This window comes from Paramisgurnus dabryanus, chromosome 6 (assembly GCF_030506205.2).
Source record: "Paramisgurnus dabryanus chromosome 6, PD_genome_1.1, whole genome shotgun sequence".
NCBI lineage: Eukaryota > Metazoa > Chordata > Actinopteri > Cypriniformes > Cobitidae > Paramisgurnus > Paramisgurnus dabryanus.
In genome coordinates this window covers 33,205,472-33,230,880 of record NC_133342.1, presented here as the reverse complement: position 1 = coordinate 33,230,880, position 25,409 = coordinate 33,205,472, and the positions used below count along the sequence as shown (strand labels likewise).

Sequence of the window (25,409 nt, the reverse complement as noted above, 5' to 3'; positions counted from 1 at the left end):
AGAACCATTGGAAACCGATTCATTGTGCCTTTGTGTCCCAGCAGTCATCTGTAGAGAGAGCCAGCGTGAACGCTGAGTCATCTGTGGAGAGAGAGAGCCAGCGTGAAACGCTGAGATATCGAACTGTGAAGAAAGCCATACCTACCCAAAGCTGTAGTCAGCGCAGAGGTGAGAGAAACCATTGGAAACCGATTCACAGTGCCTTTGTGTTCCAGCAGTCATCTGTGGAGGAGTAGAGAGAACCAGTGTGAGTGCTAAAGGAACGAGCAAGGGAGGAAACCCATACTTACCAAAAGCTGCAGTCGGTGAAGAGGTGAGAGAACTCTTTGAGGTCGATCCACCGTGTCTTCGTGTCCCGGCTGTAATCTGTGGAGGAAGAGAGAACAGGGAAGGAGAGTGAGTCGACAAGCAAGGAGCTGTGTGAGATAGGCGGTGAACCGCCTCGAGCTAGCTACAGGTACACGGATAAGAAAAAGTCTATACCAACACTGATTTTGATCTATCTTGCCTCCAGGAAGGAAGAGGAGCGCGCCACGGGCAGAGGGAACCAGAGGCGGGAGCCCGTTCCCCGACGCAACCTCCACCCCCTGTCACTCACTTGCTCGTGGTCCCCCCCTGGAGGGCAGAGCCGGACATTAGTTTTTAATTCCCCTTTCCCCAATTCCCAGTACTTTTTAAATATTTAAATAAAGAATATTTTTTTATACTTACCTGTTCCTCGTTGTTGTTTGGTCATTGGGTTGGTTTTGGGGACCTCCTCGAGGTGGAAATTGAGAAGGGGCGTGGCTTAACCACTAGCAGCCAGCCCCTGGCTTGTGACAAACTGAAACATGAACTGTCATCATTGAAATAAAACTTTGCCCACAAAAGGCCTTAAATCTTAAATGAGATACAGCAAATAGCAGTTTTATGATTACCAGTGTGATTAGATAATCCAACCATACCAGATAATGTGAGGAGTCATAATTTGGCAGGAGTCATTTTCAGCACTTCACTGGTATAGGAATCTAAAAATCAAACAAGCAGTGAGGTTTACACAGTGCACATCTTTCACATAAGGCTGTCCTTCATCATGCTTACAAAGTCATTTATGAAACCCTATTTTATTATAGTCAGAAATGGAGCAAGGAAGACTGGATAAAAATGCAACAATGAAAACTATCCAGACACAGGGACACCCACAGAAATAATACAAAATCAAGGAGACATGGGGGTATATATATACATATGAGGCGTTTATCAATGTCAAGGTTACTTCCTTGGCAGGACTAGTCCTTACAAGTCACTTCCTTCAAAGGCTAGGCGAGGCTCCTCTTAAGCATTCGGAGAACACGTTAATGGAACAGGCTAGCAAGTGCACGTCATTGCGTGAGTGAAAGGTGTGCTTTCAGTGCTGCGCGCATAGGATTGTGGGTGATTTCAGCACGTGAAGGATACACACACGCATCCTTTCCTGTATATGGGATATTTCTCGAACGAAGGACTCAGTCTTAGGCTGAAATTTCAAGGACCCTCGACATTGGAACAGTCCTTCGACGGACGTCGATGACGTAGCATCCACAAAATTCTTGCTTCCGAGGATCTTTCCTTGACATTGAGAAACAGCTATGACTAATCAAGAAGAACAAGACACAGATGAACACAATTAGGGTGTGGTCAGGAGTACAACTACAAACTGACTACACTGGCTGTGTCCCAAATGGCGCACCTCATGTGGACTTACAATGGCTCCCTTATCATAGGGTGTCCCATTGGCATTTTAGGTTTCAAAGGGGTGCTCAAGTGCACAGCAGACTTCTTCCTGGCAGTCAAAGCGATGTTACATCACAAAAGTGTGGACTTGGAGGAACACCGTGAATGTTTTAGGGTGGCTGACAGACAAACTAAAAGTCCGCAGAATAAATGACAAATACAACACCACAAAAACAAATTCATAACATTAGTAGGTGCTCTGTACAGTTCATATGAATGAACAAAATGTATTAGTTTATTAGCTTCTGGTCTTGAGTGTTAAGGTTTTTGTACTGCTTTAATTAAAAATATTAAGGTGTCTTTGTTTCTTTTCATGTGAAAATGTGAATTACTTTAACATAAACTGTAAATGTCAATATCACCCTTAACCTGAGGATGGCAATATCTACACATATATGGCAACACCTAAAACTGAAGCCTTGACTGAAACTCATCAGTTGTTAAACATTATCATGACATCAGTCAACATGACAATCAGCAAACAATCTGTCTCCTACAGCTGAGCACTCGCATTTTCATTTTAATCAAAGATGACTTATAGACTGTTTATTTTATTCATTTTTATTTTTAATTCCTATGGTAAGCAATAAAAAAATCCTTCATGAAATCTTTTCTTGCTGTACGTTTTCATTATTTTTATTTAAATGTAATTGATTGTGTGACTGAGCTCTTTTATATTACAGGATCATTTGGCAAAGACGCTGTCAATCAACCAAAGGAGGACAGAACTGCCATTGAAGGAGAGAAGATTACTCTGAACTGTGAATATGAATCACTTCAAGATGATCCATATCTTTACTGGTACATTCAACGCTCAAACAACCTCCCTGAATATATACTGATGAGATACAAGTTTGGATCAAGCAACAGTTCTGATTTTAAAGACAGATTTGATGCCAAATTGGACACAAAATCAGTTCGTCTGATAATTCAGGATCTTCGTGTGTCTGACTCTGCTGTGTATTACTGTGCTCTGAAGCCCACTGTGACTAAAACACATTCAACACTCATACAACAACACTGTGATCAAACAATCAAATGCATCTTCATCACAAACAACTGCAGATATAAAATGCCAAAGAGATTTTACAAAAACTTAAACATAAAAGGTAAATAGCAGGAAACTAAATGTAACAAAATGCTGTAAATTGATGTAATCTAAATGACCTCAAACCACAGTAATATCTCATTTAACCCACATGCAGAGGGTATACTAAAAAATGTGTTAACACCTGCTGAGCAAATAAAAATAATAAGAATTTGTGTACACACACACACACACACACGCACGCACGCACGCACGCACGCACGCACGCACGCACGCACGCACACACACACACACACACACACACACACACAGCTGATGGTTTTACATAGATTAATTTATGACGCAGATTGAATCCTTAATTGCTCCCCGGCCCATGAAGAATGCATCCGTCGTAAGCATGAGGCATTGACACTGAGTCCTCAACACTGGCCCTTGGGAAAGGATTCATAGTTTCTTCAATAATACATAACAAGGCAAATCATGCAAAAGGCAATCCCATATCATTGCTTCAGTGATGCAGCGGAGTTCCCTGGAAAAATAATTATCTCAATATATCCTGGATGAGAGGCAGGTCTAAATGTTACAAACCACACCCACCTTTAACCACCTTATAGTTTTACAACAAGCAGTCTTTCAACTCAAGTTTATGTAGCGTTCATTCATGAATCAAGTAATAATATAGTTTATTAGTAGATATGGAGAGATGTATATTACTTATTCTTTTCAAAGTCGAAGGTAAAGCACACTTTACATATCAGATTTAAATGTGTTCAGCTTTCACCTATATATTAGATAAATACTGATTTGAGATGGTATTTAATATTTTTATTATTTTTGATGCTAATTTACTTTTCTGTTCTCCTGCAGGTGTATTTGCTGATAGCATTAAACCAGACAAGGATACTAATATACTCAAGACTGAAGGAGAATCTGTGACACTGAGCTGCACATATGAAGCAAGCAGCCTCTATGTTTATCTTTACTGGTACAGACAGCATAACAGTGAACCTCAGTTTATACTGCGGAAAGGAGCTCGATCAAACAGTGGTGATGATGATATACCAGACCCACGGTTTAAGTCAACAACATTACAATCATCCACTGAACTCATTATTGACAGTGTAACTCTGTCAGATTCAGCTTTATATTACTGTGCTCTGAGAGTTGAAGCCCAGTGATACAAAATACCTGAGAGGCTTTACAAAAACTCACACACAGTTATTGCTTTGAACAATTTTTAATAAAACCACAGTCGTTCTTTATGTGAACCACAAAACTCTTAAACATGACAGAATACAGTAACACCTGCTGAAAGTTTAATCAAAGGATAAAAGTGAACATGTGCAGTTGTTGTACTGAGGTGTATGTAAGCAAATGAGCGGATGAAATGCAAACACTGATCACAATGATGGTGGTTTGTTGTAATTGAAACTCAATTGTGCTGTCAAGTATTTCTTCTTTCTCTCCTTCTCTCTGCACTAAATGGCAGTGTCGTGGTTGGATAATGCAGATAAAGGGGGCGGTATGATTGTAATTCGCCTTGCTATCTACATCACAAAACAGGCGAAATCTGAACGACCGACTTTTTCACATGCTTGCAGAAAATGGCTTACCCGAAGAAAGTAACTGGGTTGACCTTTTTCACGTTTTCTAGATTGATAGAAGCACTGGGGACCCAATTATAGCACTTAAACATGGAAAAAGTCCATATTACTATGGAAATACTATGAATTGTCTGTTTAAAAAAAAAAAACTTAAAATTTATGTAATCTTTCATTACGATTGGTATCTGTAATTTTAATGGTAAAACATTAAATTAAGGAAAATATCTGTAAAACAACAAAAAAATAAAACGGATGCTGTAAAAATATACAGACAATTGCCTGTAAAATTAATTTTTTTTACAGTGCAGTTAGTCTGAGGCTAGGATAAGATCTGTCCAGGAAACCGCCCCCTAGTTTTATAAGCGCAGATGATAAGTGTTCATTTTTGTCACATTACCACTAGGGAGAGAAATCTTACCATGAACAATCAGATTAAACATTATTAGAATCACAAACATCTCATTATATTTTGTCAACATGGAGACACAGACGACTCTCCTCGTGATTCTCACTGTAGTTTCAGGTAAATATACTTTCATCACATTGCAATGTAGTAGACTGAACTGTTATATAATATATTTAAAGGACTGAATATGTTTGATTAAAATAACTCAGTTTGCAGTATGTGATACAAAATATGCTGAGTTTTATTTCAGGTGCATTTGCTGATAAAATTGGACCAAGAGAAGAAGAAACAAATATAATCAGACGTGAAGGAGAATCTGTGAGACTGAGCTGCACATTTGAGACAACCAGCAGTTATATTTGGCTTTACTGGTACAGACAGCATCCTAACAGTGAACCTCAGTTTATACTGCTGAAAGGAGCTCGATCACAGAGCTCAGCTCAGCGTACAGCAGACAATCGGTTTAAGTCAACAACAACTCAGTCATCCATTGAACTCACTACTGACAGTTTAACTCTGTCAGATTCAGCTTTATATTACTGTGCTCTGAGAGATGTAGCCCAGTGATACAAAAAGTCTGAGAGTCTTTACAAAAACTTAATGTGCTTTAAACTGTCTTTAATCAAACCACATCAAACCACTATTAGTTTTTGTAAACCACAGCTCAAGAAATAAGAGTATGTAGTCACACCTGTGAATTTGAGAGATTATAAGGTAAACATGGCGTGTGAGGTTGTTATTTAAGATTCAGGAGTAACATCTTCAGCTGATCCTCCAGCTTCTGGAATCTCCATCAATCCCAGAAAAGATGAAAATCATGTGGATCTGAAGATCTCATCTATTAAAGTCACAGACTCTGCTTTGTATTACTGTGCCATGAGGCCCACAGTGACAGAAAACACAAGAAACAGTGTTCAAAAATATAAAATGTAGGTTTTATAAGTAAAATCCATGATCAGTGTTTGCGTTTATCAGCTCATTTGCATTTTAAAGATTTATTTGACATCTTAAAAAAGTCTTGTGCCATGGCCCCTTTAAAGGGCGATTTGCAGGTAAAATTTTTCAACGAATTTGTGCAATTTGCTTGTTAATAATAAACATTTAAACTGTTATCCATTGTATTTTATGTTGTTGAGTATCACAAAACCCGAAAAAGTATGAAAAAGTACAGCTGTTTGCAATGATTCTCCTTTCCCCCACAACGCACTGTATGACGTCACGCTGGGGAGAGAATTTACCAAAGCAGCCTTGAGAGCATTGAGAATGACTATAGAAAGACGAGTAAAGTACAGTTCTGATAGCGCAGTATATTTACATAGATAGATAGATAGATAGATAGATAGATAGATAGATAGATAGATAGATAGATAGATAGATAGATAGATAGATAGATAGATAGATAGATAGACAGATAGATAGACAGACAGATGGATAGGCTAGTATAGAGAGATAGGCAGACAGCCAGATAGCATAACGTTAGCATATCTTCGTGTAGAAAGTAAACAAACAATTAACATACTCGTGCATGCTGGCTTGAGGGGTACCATGATCCTGCCTGAAGTGGGTGTAACTTTTATGCGATCTTCAGCACAAACGGTTTTGGCAGCATGTCTCTAATCCTGGAAGGTGAGTGAAGCACGTCACATCTGTTCGCAGGGACCAGCGACCCAAACGCACTCACTTTCTTACAGCCAGTAGCGAAATGGCAATCGAGAGAGTCGGGACTTTCCCGGTGGGTCGATCTGATAATAGTTATACGTTTCGAGTTAACAACACCGTCTGGCGGCGTGATGTGCGCCGGTTCCCGCAGCCCGCTGGTCAAAGTGCAGCCTCTCTGCTCAACAAAGTATGAAAGTGCTCAACCTGTTCGGCAGGTCCAAACATGTACAGGATTTATAAAAATACGGTGATCATTGAGCAGTTCCTCCTCAAATGGCATAGTCTGTCGTGATGTAAAAAGCCGCCGAACGCCTGTTTATCACAGTATGTATGCGGTCGGATCGGAGTGTGCTGCTGACTGCTGCTGCGTATAAAATGATCGTGTGATTCGTTATAATCACATAAACAATATAACAAAGCATCCTTTTATTTCACAAAACAATATATTTGAGATATTATTTGATAGACTAGTAAGTGTGGATTAAGGATGTTTAAAAATCTCTAGCCTGGTGGTCAGGACATGAATGGATCAAATCAGCAGATTTGCGAAGTTTTATTTATCTCCACATATATCATAAATAATAATTAGCATGGTAACTTTGCAGTATAACACATTATATATTTACTACGATGTATATATGATTTCCAAATTATATACGTAAGTATTAAACAGCAATAAATGTCTCATCTATCTCTATGCCTCTGGCTGAGTCTTTCTCCACTTCTCCCCAACGTGACGTCATCGCAGAATTGCGTTAAAATAACCGTTAATACCAAAAACGTAAAAAAAGTGGTCTTTAAGACCATTTTTGAGACATTTTAAAAATTATACACATAACTTGAGTGATTAATGTACCCATTCATCGACAGTGGTGGTTAACCTGCAACACGCACTTTAAGTGACATTAACTAATTTCGCAAAACAGACACCGTTTTAACCAAAAAACATTTATTTATTTTCCAAAACAGTTGCGAGAAGGAAACTTCTTTCACCAATGAGAAACCTTTCGACACGTCCCCTCCCTTTTGACACGCCCTTACGTGGCACAGCCATTACTCCAAGCTGCAGCTACCCCGTGTCGTAATTTCCAGGTGATGACTGTATGCCCTACATGTGTTTTTAAACACATGTTCCCATATGTGAAATAATTATTTAAAGACTTCAAACAACACAAAGAGACTAATGTAACTTTAGACTGTATAAACAGGTTCACATATAAATTTGTAAAATTACACTTTAAATTTGTTTTGAGCTTGGATCAGCAGAAAACTCATTACATTAAACTTGTCATAATGTATCTATAATTTTTTTTCTAAACCTGACTGTAGTCATTTCACTATGTTTAAGCATATAGTTTTTTTAGTTTCTATGTAAGATCTTCATATTCATACTTGCTGTTTTATGGGCGTTTCACATGGTAGGTGTAACACCTGAATGTCAAATGCCACACCTACTTTTATCCAAATTATAACTTTACAATCTGCCATCTGTCCCCCTTATTTAAAAAACTCCATTACCTTTCTGTAATTCACAAAGTCTGTTTTGATATTAGGCTACTTTACTAGCAATGCTTCTTATTTTCAAGAGATTTATGCTGCTGATTCTTATAACAGTATCAGGTAATTTTTTTGTCTTAACCGGAAAATTATGCAAAGTGTAAGTGATAACATTAAATTCCCAGGTGTTAAATTAGTTTTCTGTTATTAAAAATATAATATTCTTAAAGTTGTTTAATATGATTAGAATCAACGATCATTTATCCTGCAGGTATATTTGGTGACAGCATTCAACCAAAAGACAAGAATACAAACATAATCAAGACTGAAGGAGAATCTGTGACACTGAGCTGCACATATGATACAACCAGCAACTATGTTTATCTTTACTGGTACAGACAGCATCCTAACAGTGAAATTCAATATTTACTGCTTAAAGGTGCTCGATCAAATAGTTATGAGGATATAGCAGACCGTCGGTTTAAGTCTACAACATCAGATTCATCCACTGAACTCATTATTGACAGTGTAACTCTATCAGAATCAGTTCTATATTACTGTGCACTCTGGAGCACAGTGATACAAAATACCTGAGAGGCTTTACAAAAACATAAACTAAATTATTGCTTTGAACAGTTTTAATCAAACCACAGTTGTTCTTTATGTGAACCACAAAGCTTCTTTATATGGCAATTACAGTAACACCTGCTTTAACCCCACATTAATAAAACAAAGGATTAAAGATTTCCACACCGAACTATTTCAACAAAAAAAAGTAATAATTGGAGTACTCAACGGGTCGGGTCGGCCTGACAAATGCTCTCGCTCTTCTTATTATTATCTTGACCCTCCTTTAGGCTGGTCTCCATGAGCTCTGCTCTTGGACTCGGCTCATTCTTTATGTTCTTTTTCTTTACCTGAGTTCTGGGGTTCAGATTCCAGTTCTCAATGGTGACTCTCTTTCTTCAAAACGTTCTTTCTTTCTCTGTTCTCTATTCTATTAGGTAATATCTCATATAGCCTACATTAAAAACAGTTATTTGTACATTGTATTATTTACCATTTCATGCATTTAAAGTGTAACCATTTCAATTGTTACTTTAAGTCAGTACTGTCATTTAACCATTTCATTTATAAATCTGGTGTTTAGTTTGATTTAATGTTAATACTTAAATGCCACCTATTGCAATACAATATATTTACATTCTAGCAATGCTCTTTCACATATTTTGTTATAATAATTGTGCTTACACTAAACATATAATATCTACCTATTGAACAGACTAATACGTTAATTATCACAGCTTTACAGCTTTATCTTGGTCGCGCGTCACCGGGAATCATTTGCAGATATCCGAAAATGGGTAAAGAGGTGAGACGTGGGTGAAGCTGAGGTGGCTGGTTGCTGAAACCACGCCCACCTAGCTAGACTCTAGTGACAGCAGTGGCTGTTCAACCTTCACTCAAGTGGGCCACACCTTAATTATGCAGAGCTCTAAGGCTTTAAAGGGGTCATAGCGTGAAAAGCAGACTTTTTCCATGTTTAAGTGCTATAATTGGGTCCCCAGTGCTTCTGTCAACCTAGAAAATGTAGTAAAGATTAACCCAGTAACTTTGTTTGGGTAAGACATTTTCTGCAAGCGAGTGAAAAATTTTGTCGTTCAGATTTCCCGTTTTGTGAGGTAGGTAGCAAGACGAATTACAATAATACCACCCCCTTTATCTGCACTATCCAACCACAGCACTGCAGTTAAGTGCAAAGAGAAAGACAGAAAATAATTGACAGCACAATTGAGTTTCAATTACAAAAACCACCATCATTGTGTTCAGTGTTTGCATTTCATCCGCTCATTTGCATTTTAAACAACAGACACAAAAACAGCACACTTTTGCTCAGGCCTACAAATTTTTCCATTTTAACCTGTTATAATAAACTATTTTGAGCTAAGACTTCACATAAGCACTTTTTTACATCTTAAAAACATATCATAATATGACCCCTTTAATATAATTTAAACGGATGAGTTATAAAAAAATCACCCCCTCACAGTTGTCATTGTGGCAATGCTAACTAATGATCTGTACCAACTACGCCACCCGGGGGCTATTTCCGGGACTGCCCTCAATTTAACAGCACACAGGTTTGTCACGACTGGGTCAGGTATCAGACAAGAGTTGAGTAAATCAGAAAAGCTTTATTTAAAATGAATTCAATTTTATTTACGGTATCAAATAATAAAAGCAGAAAATAAGAAAGACAAACAACACTTCAGGGTGGGAGAAGGCCTGACGTTCTTTAAACAGAAAGCACACAGCACTCACACGTGCACACACGCACCACAGCACACTACAGCACGGCACACCTCACTGTGAACACAGCACTGCACCCAGGTAAGGAGCCCACCACCTTAAGGGAACAATCTGCTGATACGGCCAACCCACTCCTGAAGAGAAAGCAAAGACAAATAAATACCCTTTAAAAGACACAATAAAAAAGGACACCGCCTCTAACAATCTGGGTTTTTGTCATACAACTGCCCCAAAAGTTATCACTGTAGGCGCCGCGTCCGGTCACCCCAGCTACCAAACAGCCAACAGGTCTTTAATAGGCAGGAAGCCAGTACACTGGTTACAGAGGCAATGAGAACTACACAGAGGGGAAACACCTCACATGTCACCAAAATAATTAGAAAGCAACCTGGCTAATAAAGAAAAAAAATATATAGTTCAAGACTAAAACCAGTAAAGAAATAAAGACCAAAAGAATTTAGATTCCATTAAAGTAAGATAATCAAAAACAATAATCAAAAATGAATAAAGAATAGTTATGCTTATAAGAATAAATGACAAAAAAAAGATAATAAAAAAACAAAAAACAAACTAGTAAATCAAAGCCAAAAGTGTTCAAAGTAGAAAAATAATGCTAGTGACAGTCAGGTAATGACTACTCTGTCACACGCCAATTTTGAATCAGTTACTCACGCTACAGTTGGATTTTCCACGCCCCAAGTCCAGACCACGGTCCAGCTGATCCTGCAAATACTGCAATGCTGCAACAATAAACTATTAGCATATAAGCAGCGCAATGTTAATCAGCTGGTATAACCGAGCAATCGCCGCAAACAGCGCAGATCAGCAGCAGCACAGAGCGCCACCCATCAGAAATGTAAATTAGAATCCCCAGCTGACCCAAGCAAAGCAGACAAAGCAGAGCGATGCAGGCGAGCAGAGCACAGATGTTGTAGCGCAAACCCCTTCAGTAGAGTTAGTACAGATCCACAGTAACGTAATCAACCACATCACCAAAGAGCGCTTGTGTTGAATCCGTTTACAACAAAGACGGCTGCCGCTGGACAATTGAGATGTGGAGATTCTGCCATCGAGTCTATTCTAAGATATCGACAGTGCATTGATTTCAAAAGAGGAACGGAGAAACGCGGTCAATGCATTTGTTGATCAGAAAGATGTTTTTGCCGTCCCTCCTACGAGATTCAGCAAAAGTTTAATTTATTGCACTGTCGATATCTTCTAGAACAGACTCGATGGCAGAATCTTCACGTCTCAATTCTCCAGCATCAGCCGTCTTTGTTGTTAACTGATTTAACATAAGCGCTCTTTGGTGATGTGGTTGATTATCTTACTCCCAGATAGCAATTTTGTTCCGGCCCAGCTCTGGCACACACAACCAGTTTTCCTTGGCCCACACACAACGAAGAATGACGGCCCTACAGTGGCCCAGTTCTGGATTACAGACAATAGCCCATAACTGGGCCAGAACAGGCCCTGATGGCAGCCCTCACTTAGCCCCTAGGAAGCCCTCATGCAGCACAACCCCCAGAGTTAAATGAACACTGCTGAATGTAAATATTGTCCCAATCTTACAGAGTGTTAAAAAGTAACACTGAAGCAGAATTAAAAGCTCTGTTATCCCCTCTCTCACCATCTTTGTCTGAAACCTAAAATTGCATTTACATCTTTTCTCGCAGAGTCATTTTCTTAACTTAGTTTTAGATTTTGTTTCATTTGAAGTCACCATTGTTGTGATTAGTTTTTGTTTTAGTTGGACTCTTGACCCTTGACTTTTTGAGTGCTAGCTTTTCCTCGGTTGTGTTACCTTTGTGTTTATACTGTAAAGCACATTTGTTTTGGTACTTTAATAGTGCAATCCTGTGGTGGTTGGTACATAATGGTGAAGATCATTATCTAATTATTTTACTAATCACAAGCTTTTAATTCTGCTTCAGTGTTACTTTTTAACACTCTGTAAGATTGGGACAATATTTACATTCAGCAGTGATCATTTAAAGGGGACATATTATGAGATTTTTTTAAAGATGAAAACTAAGTCTAAAATAGGTCTGAGCAAAAGTGTGCCGTTTTGGGTGTGTCATTTAAAATGCAAATGAGCGGATGAAGTGCAACCACTGATCACAATGATGGTGGTTTGTTGCAATTGAAACTCAATTGTGCTGTGAAATATTTGATCTCTCTCTTTCTCTCCATACTAAATGGTTGTGCTGTGGTTGGATAGTGCAGATAAAGGGGGCGGTATTACCTTATTCTGACATCACAATAAGGGCCAAATTACAATGACCTATTTTTCACATGCTTGCAGAAAATGGTTTACCAAAACTAAGTTATTGGGTTGATCTTTTTAATATTTTCTAGGTTGATAGAAGCACTGGGGACACAATTATAGCACTTAAACATGGAAAAAGTCAGATTTTCATAATATGTCCCCTTTAAGGCGCCCAAGCTAAGGCCAAGGGAAAATCTGGGATGGGTTGGCCGTATGTTGGCCCGGGAAAGGTTGGATGGATATCTGACCTGAGTTTCAGACACCAGGAAGTCTCTGCTCAAGTTCCCTGCTATTTGCAGCCTCTCTATGAAGACCTTGTTCACTCTGTCAAGCCAAATCTGAGTTTGGTGCATGTCTGATTGGACAGACTAACTGTCCACATTGTGTATCACAACTGTTTAGATCCAATCTGTGCGTCCTGTAGTGTTTTGCCATTTTCCAGATTATCTGCACTGTTTCTATGGCAATGACGTCATACTGGCACAACAATCGTGTTTAGGTTTTACATGATGCGACAACATGACGTAAACTTAAAGCTACAAAAATGCGATCAGAGCAGTCAGACTTAAATGTATTTCTGGAAATGTGATTTGAAAAGTATTTCAAACCACCTCTGGATATAGCCTGAAACGGAAAAGAAAAAAACAGATTTCATGTGGTTTTTGGCCGTTCACACGTTCTAAATGTGATTGGATTCCAATGGGATATGCACCAAAATCAGATTTGGACAGACTGTGTGAACACGGTCTAATATAACTCTTTCTGCATCGGCTGCCTGTGAGAGGCTTGATACTCAATTTTAAAAATCAGCTTAAGTTAAATTCGAGATTTTACAACTTTGAATAACATGTTGCATACTGAAATTAGGTAGTTTTATAGTTTGATAATTAAATACAATTAAATACAAACAGTTGTAAGGCAGCATAAAACCTTGTATGTGGTTCATTCACTTCATGTTTTTAGAGAAAGCTTAAACATGAATCTCTCGTTTTCCTTCTTCCGGTTACTTTTACTTTTTTAATACTCAAGTAAAATTTTAATGTTGTACTTTTTTACTTTTACTCAAGTAAGATTCTTGCCAGATACTTTTACTTTTAATTGAGTAAAATTTACACTAAGTACTTGTACTTTCACTTGAGTAACATTTTTGAGTACTTTTTACACCTCTGGTCATAGGCTTGTTTGTAGGGCCTGTTCTGGCCCAGTTATGGGCTATTGTCTGTAATCCAGAACTGGGCCACTGTAGGGCTGTCATTCTTCGTTGTATCTGGGCCGAGGAAAACTGGTTGTGTGGGCCGGAACTGGGCCGGAACAAAATTGCTATGTGGGCTGTTGATCATCTGTCAAATAAAGCCCTCCCTGACAACTTTCGACCAAACTTTTAATTTGACCATACTGTAGTTGCGAGGAGCGACACCAGACCGAACTTCCCGACCTAACATGTTGTGAACAGGGCTAATAAACTATTATGGGTAGGACTGTATTTTTGGCTTAAAATTTCTTTTAAATGCTATACTGTTATTATTGTTATAAAAAATGTCCTACATATTCTCTCCATTATGTTGCAGAATAAAAAAAGAATACATTATGTATGGGTTTATAAGGTAAGGTCTGGGGTAGGGTTAGGGTGCTAACATTATCGATGAAATGGGAAATTACAAATGGGAAGAGAAATTCTACACCAATCTTTATGGTATAAAAGATTTGTAAATATTTTTAGTTGTTGTAGCTGTAAAAACATAATAATGCTATGATTAAATGTTGCAAACATGTCTACATTGTACGCTTCAGCATCTATTTAAACGTACAATAAAATACGTTATCTGTTTTTGAAAGTTACTACTATGTATTAAAGTGGTCATATTATGATTTTTTTTAAATGTAAAATAAATCTTTGGTGTCCCCAGAGTGCGTATGTGAAGTTTTAGCTCAAAATACTCCACAGATAATTTATTATAGCATGTTAAAATTGCTCATTTGTAGGCCTGAGCAAAAGTGTGCCGTGTTTGGGTGTGTCGTTCAAAATGCAAATGAGCGGATCAAATACAAACACTGATCACAATGATGGTGGATTGTTGTAATTAAAGGGGCCATGGCACAAGACTTTTTTAAGATGTCAAATAAATCTTTGGTGTCCCCAGAGCACATATGTGAAGTTTTAGCTCAAAATATCATATATATAGACAAGTTTCCCGGGCACTTCCGGTTTACTTCCTGTGTCTGCCAAGAACTTCCTGTGCAGGCTGAGTAGTGGTGTAAAAATGGCTTTGGAATGGCAACATTTGACTGAAAATCTTGTTATAAATGATGTTTTGACCATTCCACATCCAAGTAAGGTAACATTATGGGCAGACAACATCCAAGATCTTTTCTTATTTTATTGATTCCATGGCGGTGGATGGGAATGCAATTAATAACCTGAAAAGCTCAGAGGTGTTTCAGCACCTCCATTCCGACAAAGTGGGCTGTGTACTTTTACACAATACGGGCAGTTTAATTTAGCCAATCTTTTGCTTGTATTAAGATGTTTGTATGTATCCGTTTGTTAATCTATAACAGAAAATGAAGAGTAATAAAAATAAAAATTAAAATTAAAAGTAATCCCCTCTAGCCTTCCTGTTTAGCATTTTAAATGCTCGTTGATCGGCGCTGATAGGAAGAGAGACACTTTGCATACATTGCGAGTTACTTGTACTTTTAGAGTTACTTTTAAGACAACAGCAAGGTGTTCACAGTGAGCGCAGAATGCGGGGGTGTTTGACAGTGCTTTAATTAATTCCCCAGTAAACAGAAAAACGTTTTAAGAAAGTTCCCAACGTTCCCAAAACATTCTGCCAACGTAAAAAGTGTCCAGTTTTCTTGACATTCTAAGAACTTTTCTGGGTTGTCTGAACGTTAGAGGAATGTTACATTTTACCATTTTTAAACGTTATGACAATGTCATGTTTTAATGTTCACACAATGTTTAAAACAACAACTGTTTATTATATTGACTTGTTTGATTGTTATTTAAATGTTGCATTTTATTATATTTATTTTTTATATTTATATTATTTTATTATATTATATTTGTTATATATTTTATTCTTTCTGAATGTTCAGTAAATAAATTGCTGTAGAAAACACAATTAATTAGGTTTAGATGTTGATGTTTTGTTTAATTTTCAGTCACCATTATTGTGATTAGTGCTTGTTTTCGTTGGACTCTTGACCCTTGACTTTTGCTTACTAGATTTATCCCTGGTCATGTGAACTTTGTGTTAATGCACCAGGTTTGTTACGAGCATGTAAAGTTAATAGTGTAATTCTGTGGTGGTTGGTACATAATGGTAAAGATCATCTCCTAAATAATTTACTAATCAAAAAGTTTATTTTCTGTCAATAATGTATGTGAGATCCAGCACTTTCAGAGCAGTTTGTCATTAAGGAGTTTTAGAAACTTTGGACAAAAAATATACGCTGTATAATTGGGACCGACAAACATCAAGAATCAGAGTATGAATCTCAACCATGGTGACAAAGAAAATTGTAAAAAAAAATCATTATTTATCCATGCTGGGTGTCCTGAATGAGATTTGTAATTTGTTGATACCCAGCATGCATTGCAGCATGAAGTTTTTCATTTAATTGTCACCATGGTTGAGATTCATACTCTGCTTCTTGATGTTTGTGCGTCTCAAATGTACAGCAGACATTATTTTGTGCAAAGTTTCTTAAACTCCTTAATGACAAACTGGTGTGAAAGTGCTGGATCTCATACACATTATTGACAGAAAATTAACTTTTGATTAGTACATTAATGAGGTGATGATCTTTACAATTAAACCAACCACCACAGGATTACACTATTAACTTTACATGATCATAACAAATGTGGTGCATTAACACAAAGCTAACGCAAGCTGGGAATAAACAGCAAACATAAAATCAAGGGTCAAGAGTCCAACTAAAACAAGCACTAATTACAATAATGGTGACCTAAAATAAAACAAAACATCAACATCTAAACCTAATAAGTGAATTGTGTTTTCTACAGCAATATATTTACTGAACATTAAGACAATGTTTAATAACACTTTTAAAATAATAAAATTCAATGTTTCTTTATCATTTACATAACAATCAATCAATCAAGTCAATATAATAAACAGTTATTGTTTTAAACATTGTGTGAACATTGTTGTTGCTCCTTTCGACCAAACATTCAGCAATCGCCACGAGTTGTTGCAACCGCGAACAGCACAATATGTCCCGGAGCCGTGTCGGCGTGTAACACCATCCATGGTTTACTTTTTCTGCACGCTAACCAAAGACAGTAAAAGATGCTAACTCGCTAACTGGAAGTGCTTGGCAGATACAACAGGAAGTCGTTGGCAGAGTGAAAGGCTAATGGCGGCCCGCCTATTTCACCCAGGAAACTTGTCTATATATAATTTATTATAACATGTTAAAGGGGACATATTATGAGATTTTTTTTAGGATGAAAACTAAGTCTAAAATAGGTCTGAGCAAAAGTGTGCCGTTTTGGGTGTGTCATTTAAAATGCAAATGAGCGGATGAAGTGCAACCACTGATCACAATGATGGTGGTTTGTTGCAATTGAAACTCAATTGTGCTGTGAAATATTTTATCTTTCTCTTTCTCTCCATACTAAATGGTTGTGCTGTGGTTGGATAGTGCAGATAAAGGGGGCAGTATTACCTTATTCTGACATCACAATAAGGGCCAAATTACAATGACCTATTTTTCACATGCTTGCAGAAAATGGTTTACCAAAACTAAGTTATTGGGTTGATCTTTTTAACATTTTCTAGGTTGATAGAAGCACTGGGGACACAATTATAGCACTTAAACATGGAAAAAGTCAGATTTTCATAATATGTCCCCTTTAAGATTGACACTCTGTGGGTGTGTGCAAATATGTGCTGTTTTGGGTGTGTCCTTTAAAGTGCAAATGAGCTGATGAAGTGCAAACACTGATCACAATGATGGTGGTTTGTTGCAATTGAAACTTAATTGTGCTGTGAATTATTTTTTTTTTCTCTCTCTCTTTCTCTGCACTAAATGGCAGTGCTGTGATTGGATTGTGCAGATAAAGGGGGTGGTATTATTCTAATAAGAGCTCCTTATGACATCATAAAAAGGGACAAATTTCAACGACCTATTTTTGTATGTGCTTGTAAAGAATGGTTTACCAAAACTAAGTTACTGGGTAGATCTTTTTCACATTTTCTAGGTCGATAGCACTGGGGACCCAATTATAGCACTTAAACATGGAAAAAAATCTCATTTTCATGCCATGGCCCCTTTAAAACTCAATTGTGCTGTCAAGTCCTTCATTTCTTCCTCTTTCTCTCTGCACTTAACTGCAGTGCTGTGGTTGGATAGTGCAGATTTAGGGGCGGTATTATTGTAATTCGCCTTGCTACCTACCTCACAAAACAGGCAAAATCTGAACGACCTAATTTTTCACATGCTTGCAGAAAATGGCTTACTCAAATTAAGTTACTGGGTTGATCTTTATCACATTTTCTAGGTTGATAGAAGCACTGGGGACCCAATTATAACACATAAACATGAAAAAAGTCACATTTTCACGCTATGAACCCTTTAAGAGTGAGACCAGGGTGTATCACATAAACTGTTGCCTCAGAATCCACATACATATAATTCAGAAATTCTGGATTGGGGCTTTAAGGGGAGGAGCTAACACACAACATGTCATATAAATGAATCAATGCTTACTTCAGTATCAGTTTGTGCTGTAGATTAACTATTGACATTTTCCTGTAAAATTATGCTGTTTGTGTTGGTTTTACTTTGTTCTCTAGCAGGTAATTACCTGATTAAAGAATTAGAAAATGTATGTTTCTTTCTGTTTGCTCTTGAGCTAATGCTTATAAACATTAACTTTATTTTATACACAGGTAACAGTTTTGGAAACATCATCACATCAGTTCAAACTGAGATGTCTGAAGTAGAGGGTGAAAATATAATTTTGTCCTGTAACTACTCATCATCTTCAGCAAATTCACTACAGTGGTATCGGCAATATCATGGATCAGCTCCTGAATATCTTTTCGTCATTCTGCAAGCTACTGGAAAAGTTTTACGAAAGTCAGAAAGTGTGAATCAAGATCCTCGATTCTCTGCTAAATTGAATGAAAAGAAAACTCAAGTGGATCTGGAGATCTCCTCTGTTAAAGTCACAGACTCTGCTCTGTATTACTGTGCACTGCAGCCCACAGTGACAGGAAACACAACAACACTGTACAAAAACTCAATGCTAAGACAAACATCATGTCATGGCTAAGAAAAAGCAATATTTAAGCATTGTATTTAAAAAGTTATCAACAGTTGACAACTAGTAGCCATATCATCGCATTTGAAGCTTTAACATGACTATCCTTAAACCCCTATTCTTATATATCGTGATACATTATGCTTGTTTAAATATGCTCATAAAATCTTTTGTTGTAGCTTACAAAAGTCATAAATCTGTACTTAGATGCACTATTTACTACTGAAACTGATAGTGTGAAACTGTTTATAGTCTTCACTGCTCCTGCTTCACCACCCAAATTCATCATACATGATTTTCCCTTGACTTAACTCTGATCAACTTTACATATTCTCGGTGAATAAAAACAGACATTATTAGAAGTGTTAAAGGGGCCATGGCATGAAAATGAGACTTTTCCATGTTTAAGTGCTATAATTGGGTCCCCAGTGCTACAATCGACCTAGAAAATGTGAAAAAGATCTACCCAGTAACTTAGTTTTGGTAAACCATCCTTTACAAGCACATACAAAAATAGGTCGTTGAAATTTGTCCCTTTTTATGATGTCATAAAGAGCTCTTATTAGAATAATACCACCCCCTTAATCTGCACAATCCAGTCACAGCACTGCCATTTAGTGCAGAGAAAGAGAGAGAGAAAAAATAATTCACAGCACAATTGAGTTTCAATTGCAACAAACCACCATCATTGTGATCAGTGTTTGCACTTCATCAGCTCATTTGCATTTTAAAGGACACACCCAAAACGACACATTTTTGCACACACCTACAAAGTGGCAATTTTAACATGTTATAATAAATTATCTATATGGTATTTTGAGCTAAAAGTTCACATATGTGCTCTGGGGACACCAAAGATTTATTTGACATCTTAAAAAAAGTCTTGTGCCATATGGCCCCTTTAATCTTTCTCAAACTACCACTAGGTGGAGACATTTCACAATATATTAGGAAATGAGTGTTTAGCCAAACAACAGTTTGTGCTGTAGATATCCTGTAAAATGATACACTGCTTACATGTTTTACTTTGTTCTGTTGCATGTAATTGTTCTGTTTAATATTTAATATCTTTTTTCAAGTGGTCACATGACCGAAGACCTTTTTTGGGTGAACTACAGTAAACAAATTACTGTTCATATCTTCTCCACGAGCAGATCTGAGGACATAGGCATTCAATGCCCGCATTGGACAAATCAAGTTATGCTGCTTCTCGTTCTGATCCTTAAATGGAAGAGGACAAAAGGCCTGCAAATCTAAGACACATTAGAAAGAACCTCAGGCACATAACCAGGCCTAGGGTACAGAAGAGCCTTGATCATCCCAAGTGCAAGTTCTAGGCATGTAGAGGACACTGGCTGTGGCTGAAGGTTGTTCAGTCTCCTCTGAGATGTGATTGTAGACAGAAAAAAATATTTGAGTGCCAAAATCTTGACTGGAATGGTCTCAAGGGGCTTGAAATGGGCCATAGAGAGAACAGAGTCTCCACTTCTCAGGCCCCAGCCCCTGTCTCAACAGGGCATCTGCTCTCTGATTCAGACACCAGGGCAAGTACACTGCTCTGAGTAAGAGCAGCTTCCTCACTGTACAAGTTGGAGTGCCATATTTTTCTGTGGGCACAAACGCATAGCCTCCTGCAAAAGGTATTTCAGAGAGCGTGAAAGACCTCCAGCATCTCTAGGTAATCTATGGGCCTACTGTGATGATGGACTTAGATTATGACCCACATTGCTTTCCATAACGACTCTCCAGTTTGGAGAGATGCATCAGTCATAAGTGTGATGTGACAACCCAGCTAACAGAAAAAAAAGTTCTAATAACGTTCCCTGAAAGTTCCCAAATGTTCTCAAAAATGTTCTGCCAACATAGAAAGTGTCCAGTTTTCTTGACGTTCTAAGAACGTTTATGTGTTGTCTCAACGTTAGAGGAATGTTACATTTTACCATTTTTAAACGTTATGACAATGTCCTGTTTTAATGTTTACACAATGTTTAAAACAACAACTGTTTATTATACTTGTTTGATTGTTATGTAAATTAAAAAGAAACATTGCATTTTATTATTTTATAAAACATTATTTCTGAATGTTCAGTAAATATATTGCTGTAGAACCCACAATTCACTTATTAGGTTTAGATGTTGATGTTTTGTTTCATTTTAAGTCACCATTATTGTGATTAGTGTTTGTTTTAGTTGGACTCTTGACCCTTGACTTTCTGATTGCTGGTTTTTATCCCTAGTTGTGTTAACTTTGTGTTAATACACCACATTTATTATGAACGTGTAAAGTTATTAGTGTGATGTTGTGGTGGTTGGTACAAAATTTTCTGATCAAAAGCTTATTTTCTGTCAATATTTTATATGAGATCCAGCACTTTCACAGCAGTTTTCATTAAGGAATTTTAGAAACTTTGGACAAAAAAATTTTGTATAATTGGAACGCACAAACATCAAGAATCAGAGTTTGAATCTCAACTATGGTGACAAATAAAATTGTAAAAAAATAATTTTTTATCCATGCTGCAGTGCATGCTGGGACTCCTGAATGAGATTTGCAATTTGTTGATACCCAGCATGCATTGCAGCATGAAGTTTTTCATTTAATTGTCACCATGGTTGAGGTTCAAACTCTGATTCTTGATGTTTGTGCGTCCCAATATTACAACCAATATTTTTTGTCCATAGTTTCTAAAACTCCTTAATGACAAACTGCTGTGAAAGTGCTGGATCTCATTTACATTATTGACAGAAAATAAACTTTTGATTAGTAAATTAATTAGGTGATGATCTTTACTATTATGTACCAACCAGCACAGAATTACACTATTAACTTTACATGTTCACAACAAATGTGGTGTATTAACAAAAAGCTAACACAACCAGAGATAAATCTAGCAAGCAAAAGTCAAGGGTCAAAAGTCCAACTAAAACAAAGTATGCAAAAGTATGCGAAAAACAGTATGCGAAAAGTACCCGGATGACCTACTTCTTCCGGTTAGATTTTGCAGTGTGCATACGATGGACGCTTCACTCTCCCATGATGCCCCGGATGAGGATTTATCAAACGAAGAAGAAGAGGCACGCGGCTGTTTTCGCGCTGAAATGACATGACGTGATGACGACGTATGTCACGTGATGTAGCAACATGGCGGATGTAGTACACCCGAATCTCATTCATACTACCCGGATTCATACTATACAGTACCCACTGTTTTAACGCCAAGTAAGTAGGTACTTCATCTAATTCAGTACCTATAAAGTATGCGGTTTGGACGCAGCCTGAGCCTTCAACAATGCCCTTGGGAAAGAAACCATGGTTTCTTCCATAATTCTAAGGCACAAAGGCATTTGCGTGTGGAGTTGGTCATGCGAAACAAAGTGGATTTGCATTGGGGAAAACCCCCAGGCTTTTTAGCCACCACTGTAATAGTCTCATGTGAAGCTGCCCCAAAAGTTTCACATTGGATGCTGCAGCCATGAGACCTAACAGATTCTGAAACTGTTTCACAGTGTGTGACTGGCCTAGCCTCATTTTATCCATAGTAAAATAATGAATTTTAAATAAACAGGAGACAGCCGAGCCTGAATTTTCAATTAATCCCATACTAAGCACAGAAAAGAGAAAAAGGACAGAAAAGTCTTCTGTGCTGGGGAAAACACACTTTTCTTGACATTTTAGTCTCAACCCCAACCTTTTCAATTTGAGCAAGAACAGAATATCGATGCTGTGACGCCATCTATTATGACTGCATGGGCTAAGTTGTGGATGTAGGGGAGAACCAGGGCGAAAGTAACACATGATAAAAGTAACAAAGCGATTGTCTCTGAGCCCTAATAACATTTGCATTACAAACTATGAAAGCATCTTTAGCACGCAACCCTTGACAGAGCTATATGGCATTATTTCCTTAACGTTTTGCATGTCTAGGTCTGCAGAGCTGTATAACGTGTTGTGTTTCCTGTTTTTATGTGATTAAGTACTGATCAATCTATAGGTTATTTAGTGCTCGAACACATCCTGAAATATGACTTCTCAGTTTTTCAAAATTAAAGTAAATTAGGTTTAAATGTCAGGAGTTCCTGTTGGGACGAAAGTAGCACTTGTAACTTTGTCCCGCTGCTAATACTGTTGCATTATGTAAAAAAAATATATTATTCAAGTTTGAGTTAATTTAATTTTATAGTGTTTAAACTGTTACATTTTTTTTATTATTTTCAACAATTAAAGATTGTTCTGTCAGGTTGCTTTTGAAACAATTGATAAAACTGAAATTGAAAATAAAAATGTAATTTCATTGTTTTTTGCAAAGGTAAATGACAAAATATGTTTGCAGTTAAATATTAAAGGGGACATATTATGAAAATCTGACTTTTTCCATGTTTAAGTGCTATAATTGTGTCCCCAGTGCTTCTATCAACCTAGAAAATATTAAAAAGATCAACCCAATAACTTAGTTTTGGTAAACCATTTTCTGCAAGCATGTGAAAAATAGGTCATTGTAATTTGGCCCTTATTGTGATGTCAGAATAAGGTAATACCGCCCCCTTTATCTGCACTATCCAACCACAGCACAACCATTTAGTATGGAGAGAAAGAGAGAGATCAAATATTTCACAGCACAATTGAGTTTCAATTGCAACAAACCACCATCATTGTGATCAGTGGTTGCACTTCATCCGCTCATTTGCATTTTAAATGACACACCCAAAACGGCACACTTTTGCTCAGACCTATTTTAGACTTAGTTTTCATCTTTAAAAAAATCTCATAATATGTCCCCTTTAACAAGATCATAGTCATGTATATTTACTAAAAACAAGTGTAACACAAAAATCTATCTTGTTTTGTTTTATTACTTTTGACCCACCTGTGTGTTACTTTCGTAGGGGCTGATAGGGTCAAAAGTAACAATGTGCTACTTATGTTCAAAGAAAAATTATACTGAAGTCATTATACATTTGTTTAAAATTCCACCTGGTATTGATAGACCACACTTGTGAGTTACTGACCACAGCAAAAATATATCTCTGTCTCAAACATTATCTTTTAAAGGGGTCATATTATGAGATTTTTTTAAGATGTAAAATAAGTCTTTGGTCTCCCCAGAGTGCGTAAGTGAGGTTTTAGCTCAACATACCCAACAGCTAATTTATTATAGCATGTTAAAATTGCAAATTTGTAGGCCTGAGCAAAAGTGTGCCGTTTTTGGGTGTGTCGTTTAAAATGCAAATGAGTGGATGAAGTGCAAACACTGAAAGCAATGATGGTGATTTGATGCAATTCAAACTCAATTGTGCTGTCAAGTATTTTTTCTTTCTCTCTTTCTCTCTGCACTAAATGGCAGTGCTGTGGTTGGATAGTGCAGGTAAAGTGGGCGGTATTATTATAATTCGCACCTCACAAAACAGGCGAAATCTGAACGATCAAATTTTTCATATGCTTTCAGTCAATTAGCCTGGCTCCGCCCTCCTACGTGCTTCCGCTTAATTTTAATTTCGCTTCAGTAGTACGTCTGGGTCTGCTCTGTAAAGTTTTGTTTTCTCCTGCAAAAATCTGCAGGTCCAATCAGCGAACAGATGGGGGTGGCTGAGAACGATGACGTTGAGGTCGTGCGTCAGTTTGAGTTGTAGTTCAGTAATGGCAGCGGAGAAAGACGTGAGAAAAGCTCCACACGTTACGACACGACCACACGTTAGCGATCGCCAATGGCAGATCCTGCCCTGCAAGTAAGCTTACAATGGGCCTGTATGGGCATAGCCTAAGGGCCCCGCACAGGTTTGCTCACTGGCGAAACGTTGGCCCCTTAGCGCTGGCCCTGCATGGGCAGCCCTCACTTAGCCCCCAGAAAGCCCTCACATAGAGAAATCCCCAGAGTTAAATGAACACTGCTGGATTTATATATTGTCCCAATCTTACAGAATCTTAAAAAGTAACAATGAAGCAGAATTAAAAGCACTGTTATCCTCTCTCTCACCATCTCTGTCTGAAACCTAAAATTGCATTTTTACATCTTATTGGTAGAGTCATTTTCTTACTTTAGGTTGAGATTTTGTTTCATTTAAAGTCACCACTATTGTGATCAGTGTTTGATTTAGTTAAACTTGACTCGTGACTCTTACATTGTTCAATGATTTGATTGCTATAACTTTGTGTGTTTAAGACATGTTTGTTATAGCACAGTGCGATACTTTGGTGGCGGTCAGTTCAGTCATTAAAGTCTAAATATCATCATATAAAAACGTATGTATTAATTTATTGTTTCCACACTAATCAGAAGGATCTGTCTCTGACAATGTGATACTATAATATGAGATCCAGCTGTCTCTTAGCAGTTTGTCTTTCTGAAGTTTGAAACACTGACACTCAAAATTAACTGTTTACAACGTAGACACACAAATATCAAGAATCAGAGTATGAATCACAATGATGGTGACAATAAAATGAAAAGCTTCATGCTGCAATGCATGCTGGGTATCAACGAATTACAAATCTCATCCAAGACTCCCAGAATGCACTGCGGCATGAATAAATAATGACCTTTATTTACCATTTTCTTTGTCACCAT

General features: G+C 37.5%; 1 gene segment (V, D, J or C); it reads left to right on the top strand.

Moving 5' to 3' along the window:
• The first annotated feature begins 3,495 nt into the window (after positions 1–3,495).
• LOC141282354 (T cell receptor alpha variable 18-like) lies at positions 3,496–3,978 on the top strand. The segment is given in 2 exon segments: positions 3,496–3,535; positions 3,668–3,978. Coding segments are annotated over 2 exon segments (351 nt in total).
• Positions 3,979–25,409: the final 21,431 nt, after the last annotated feature.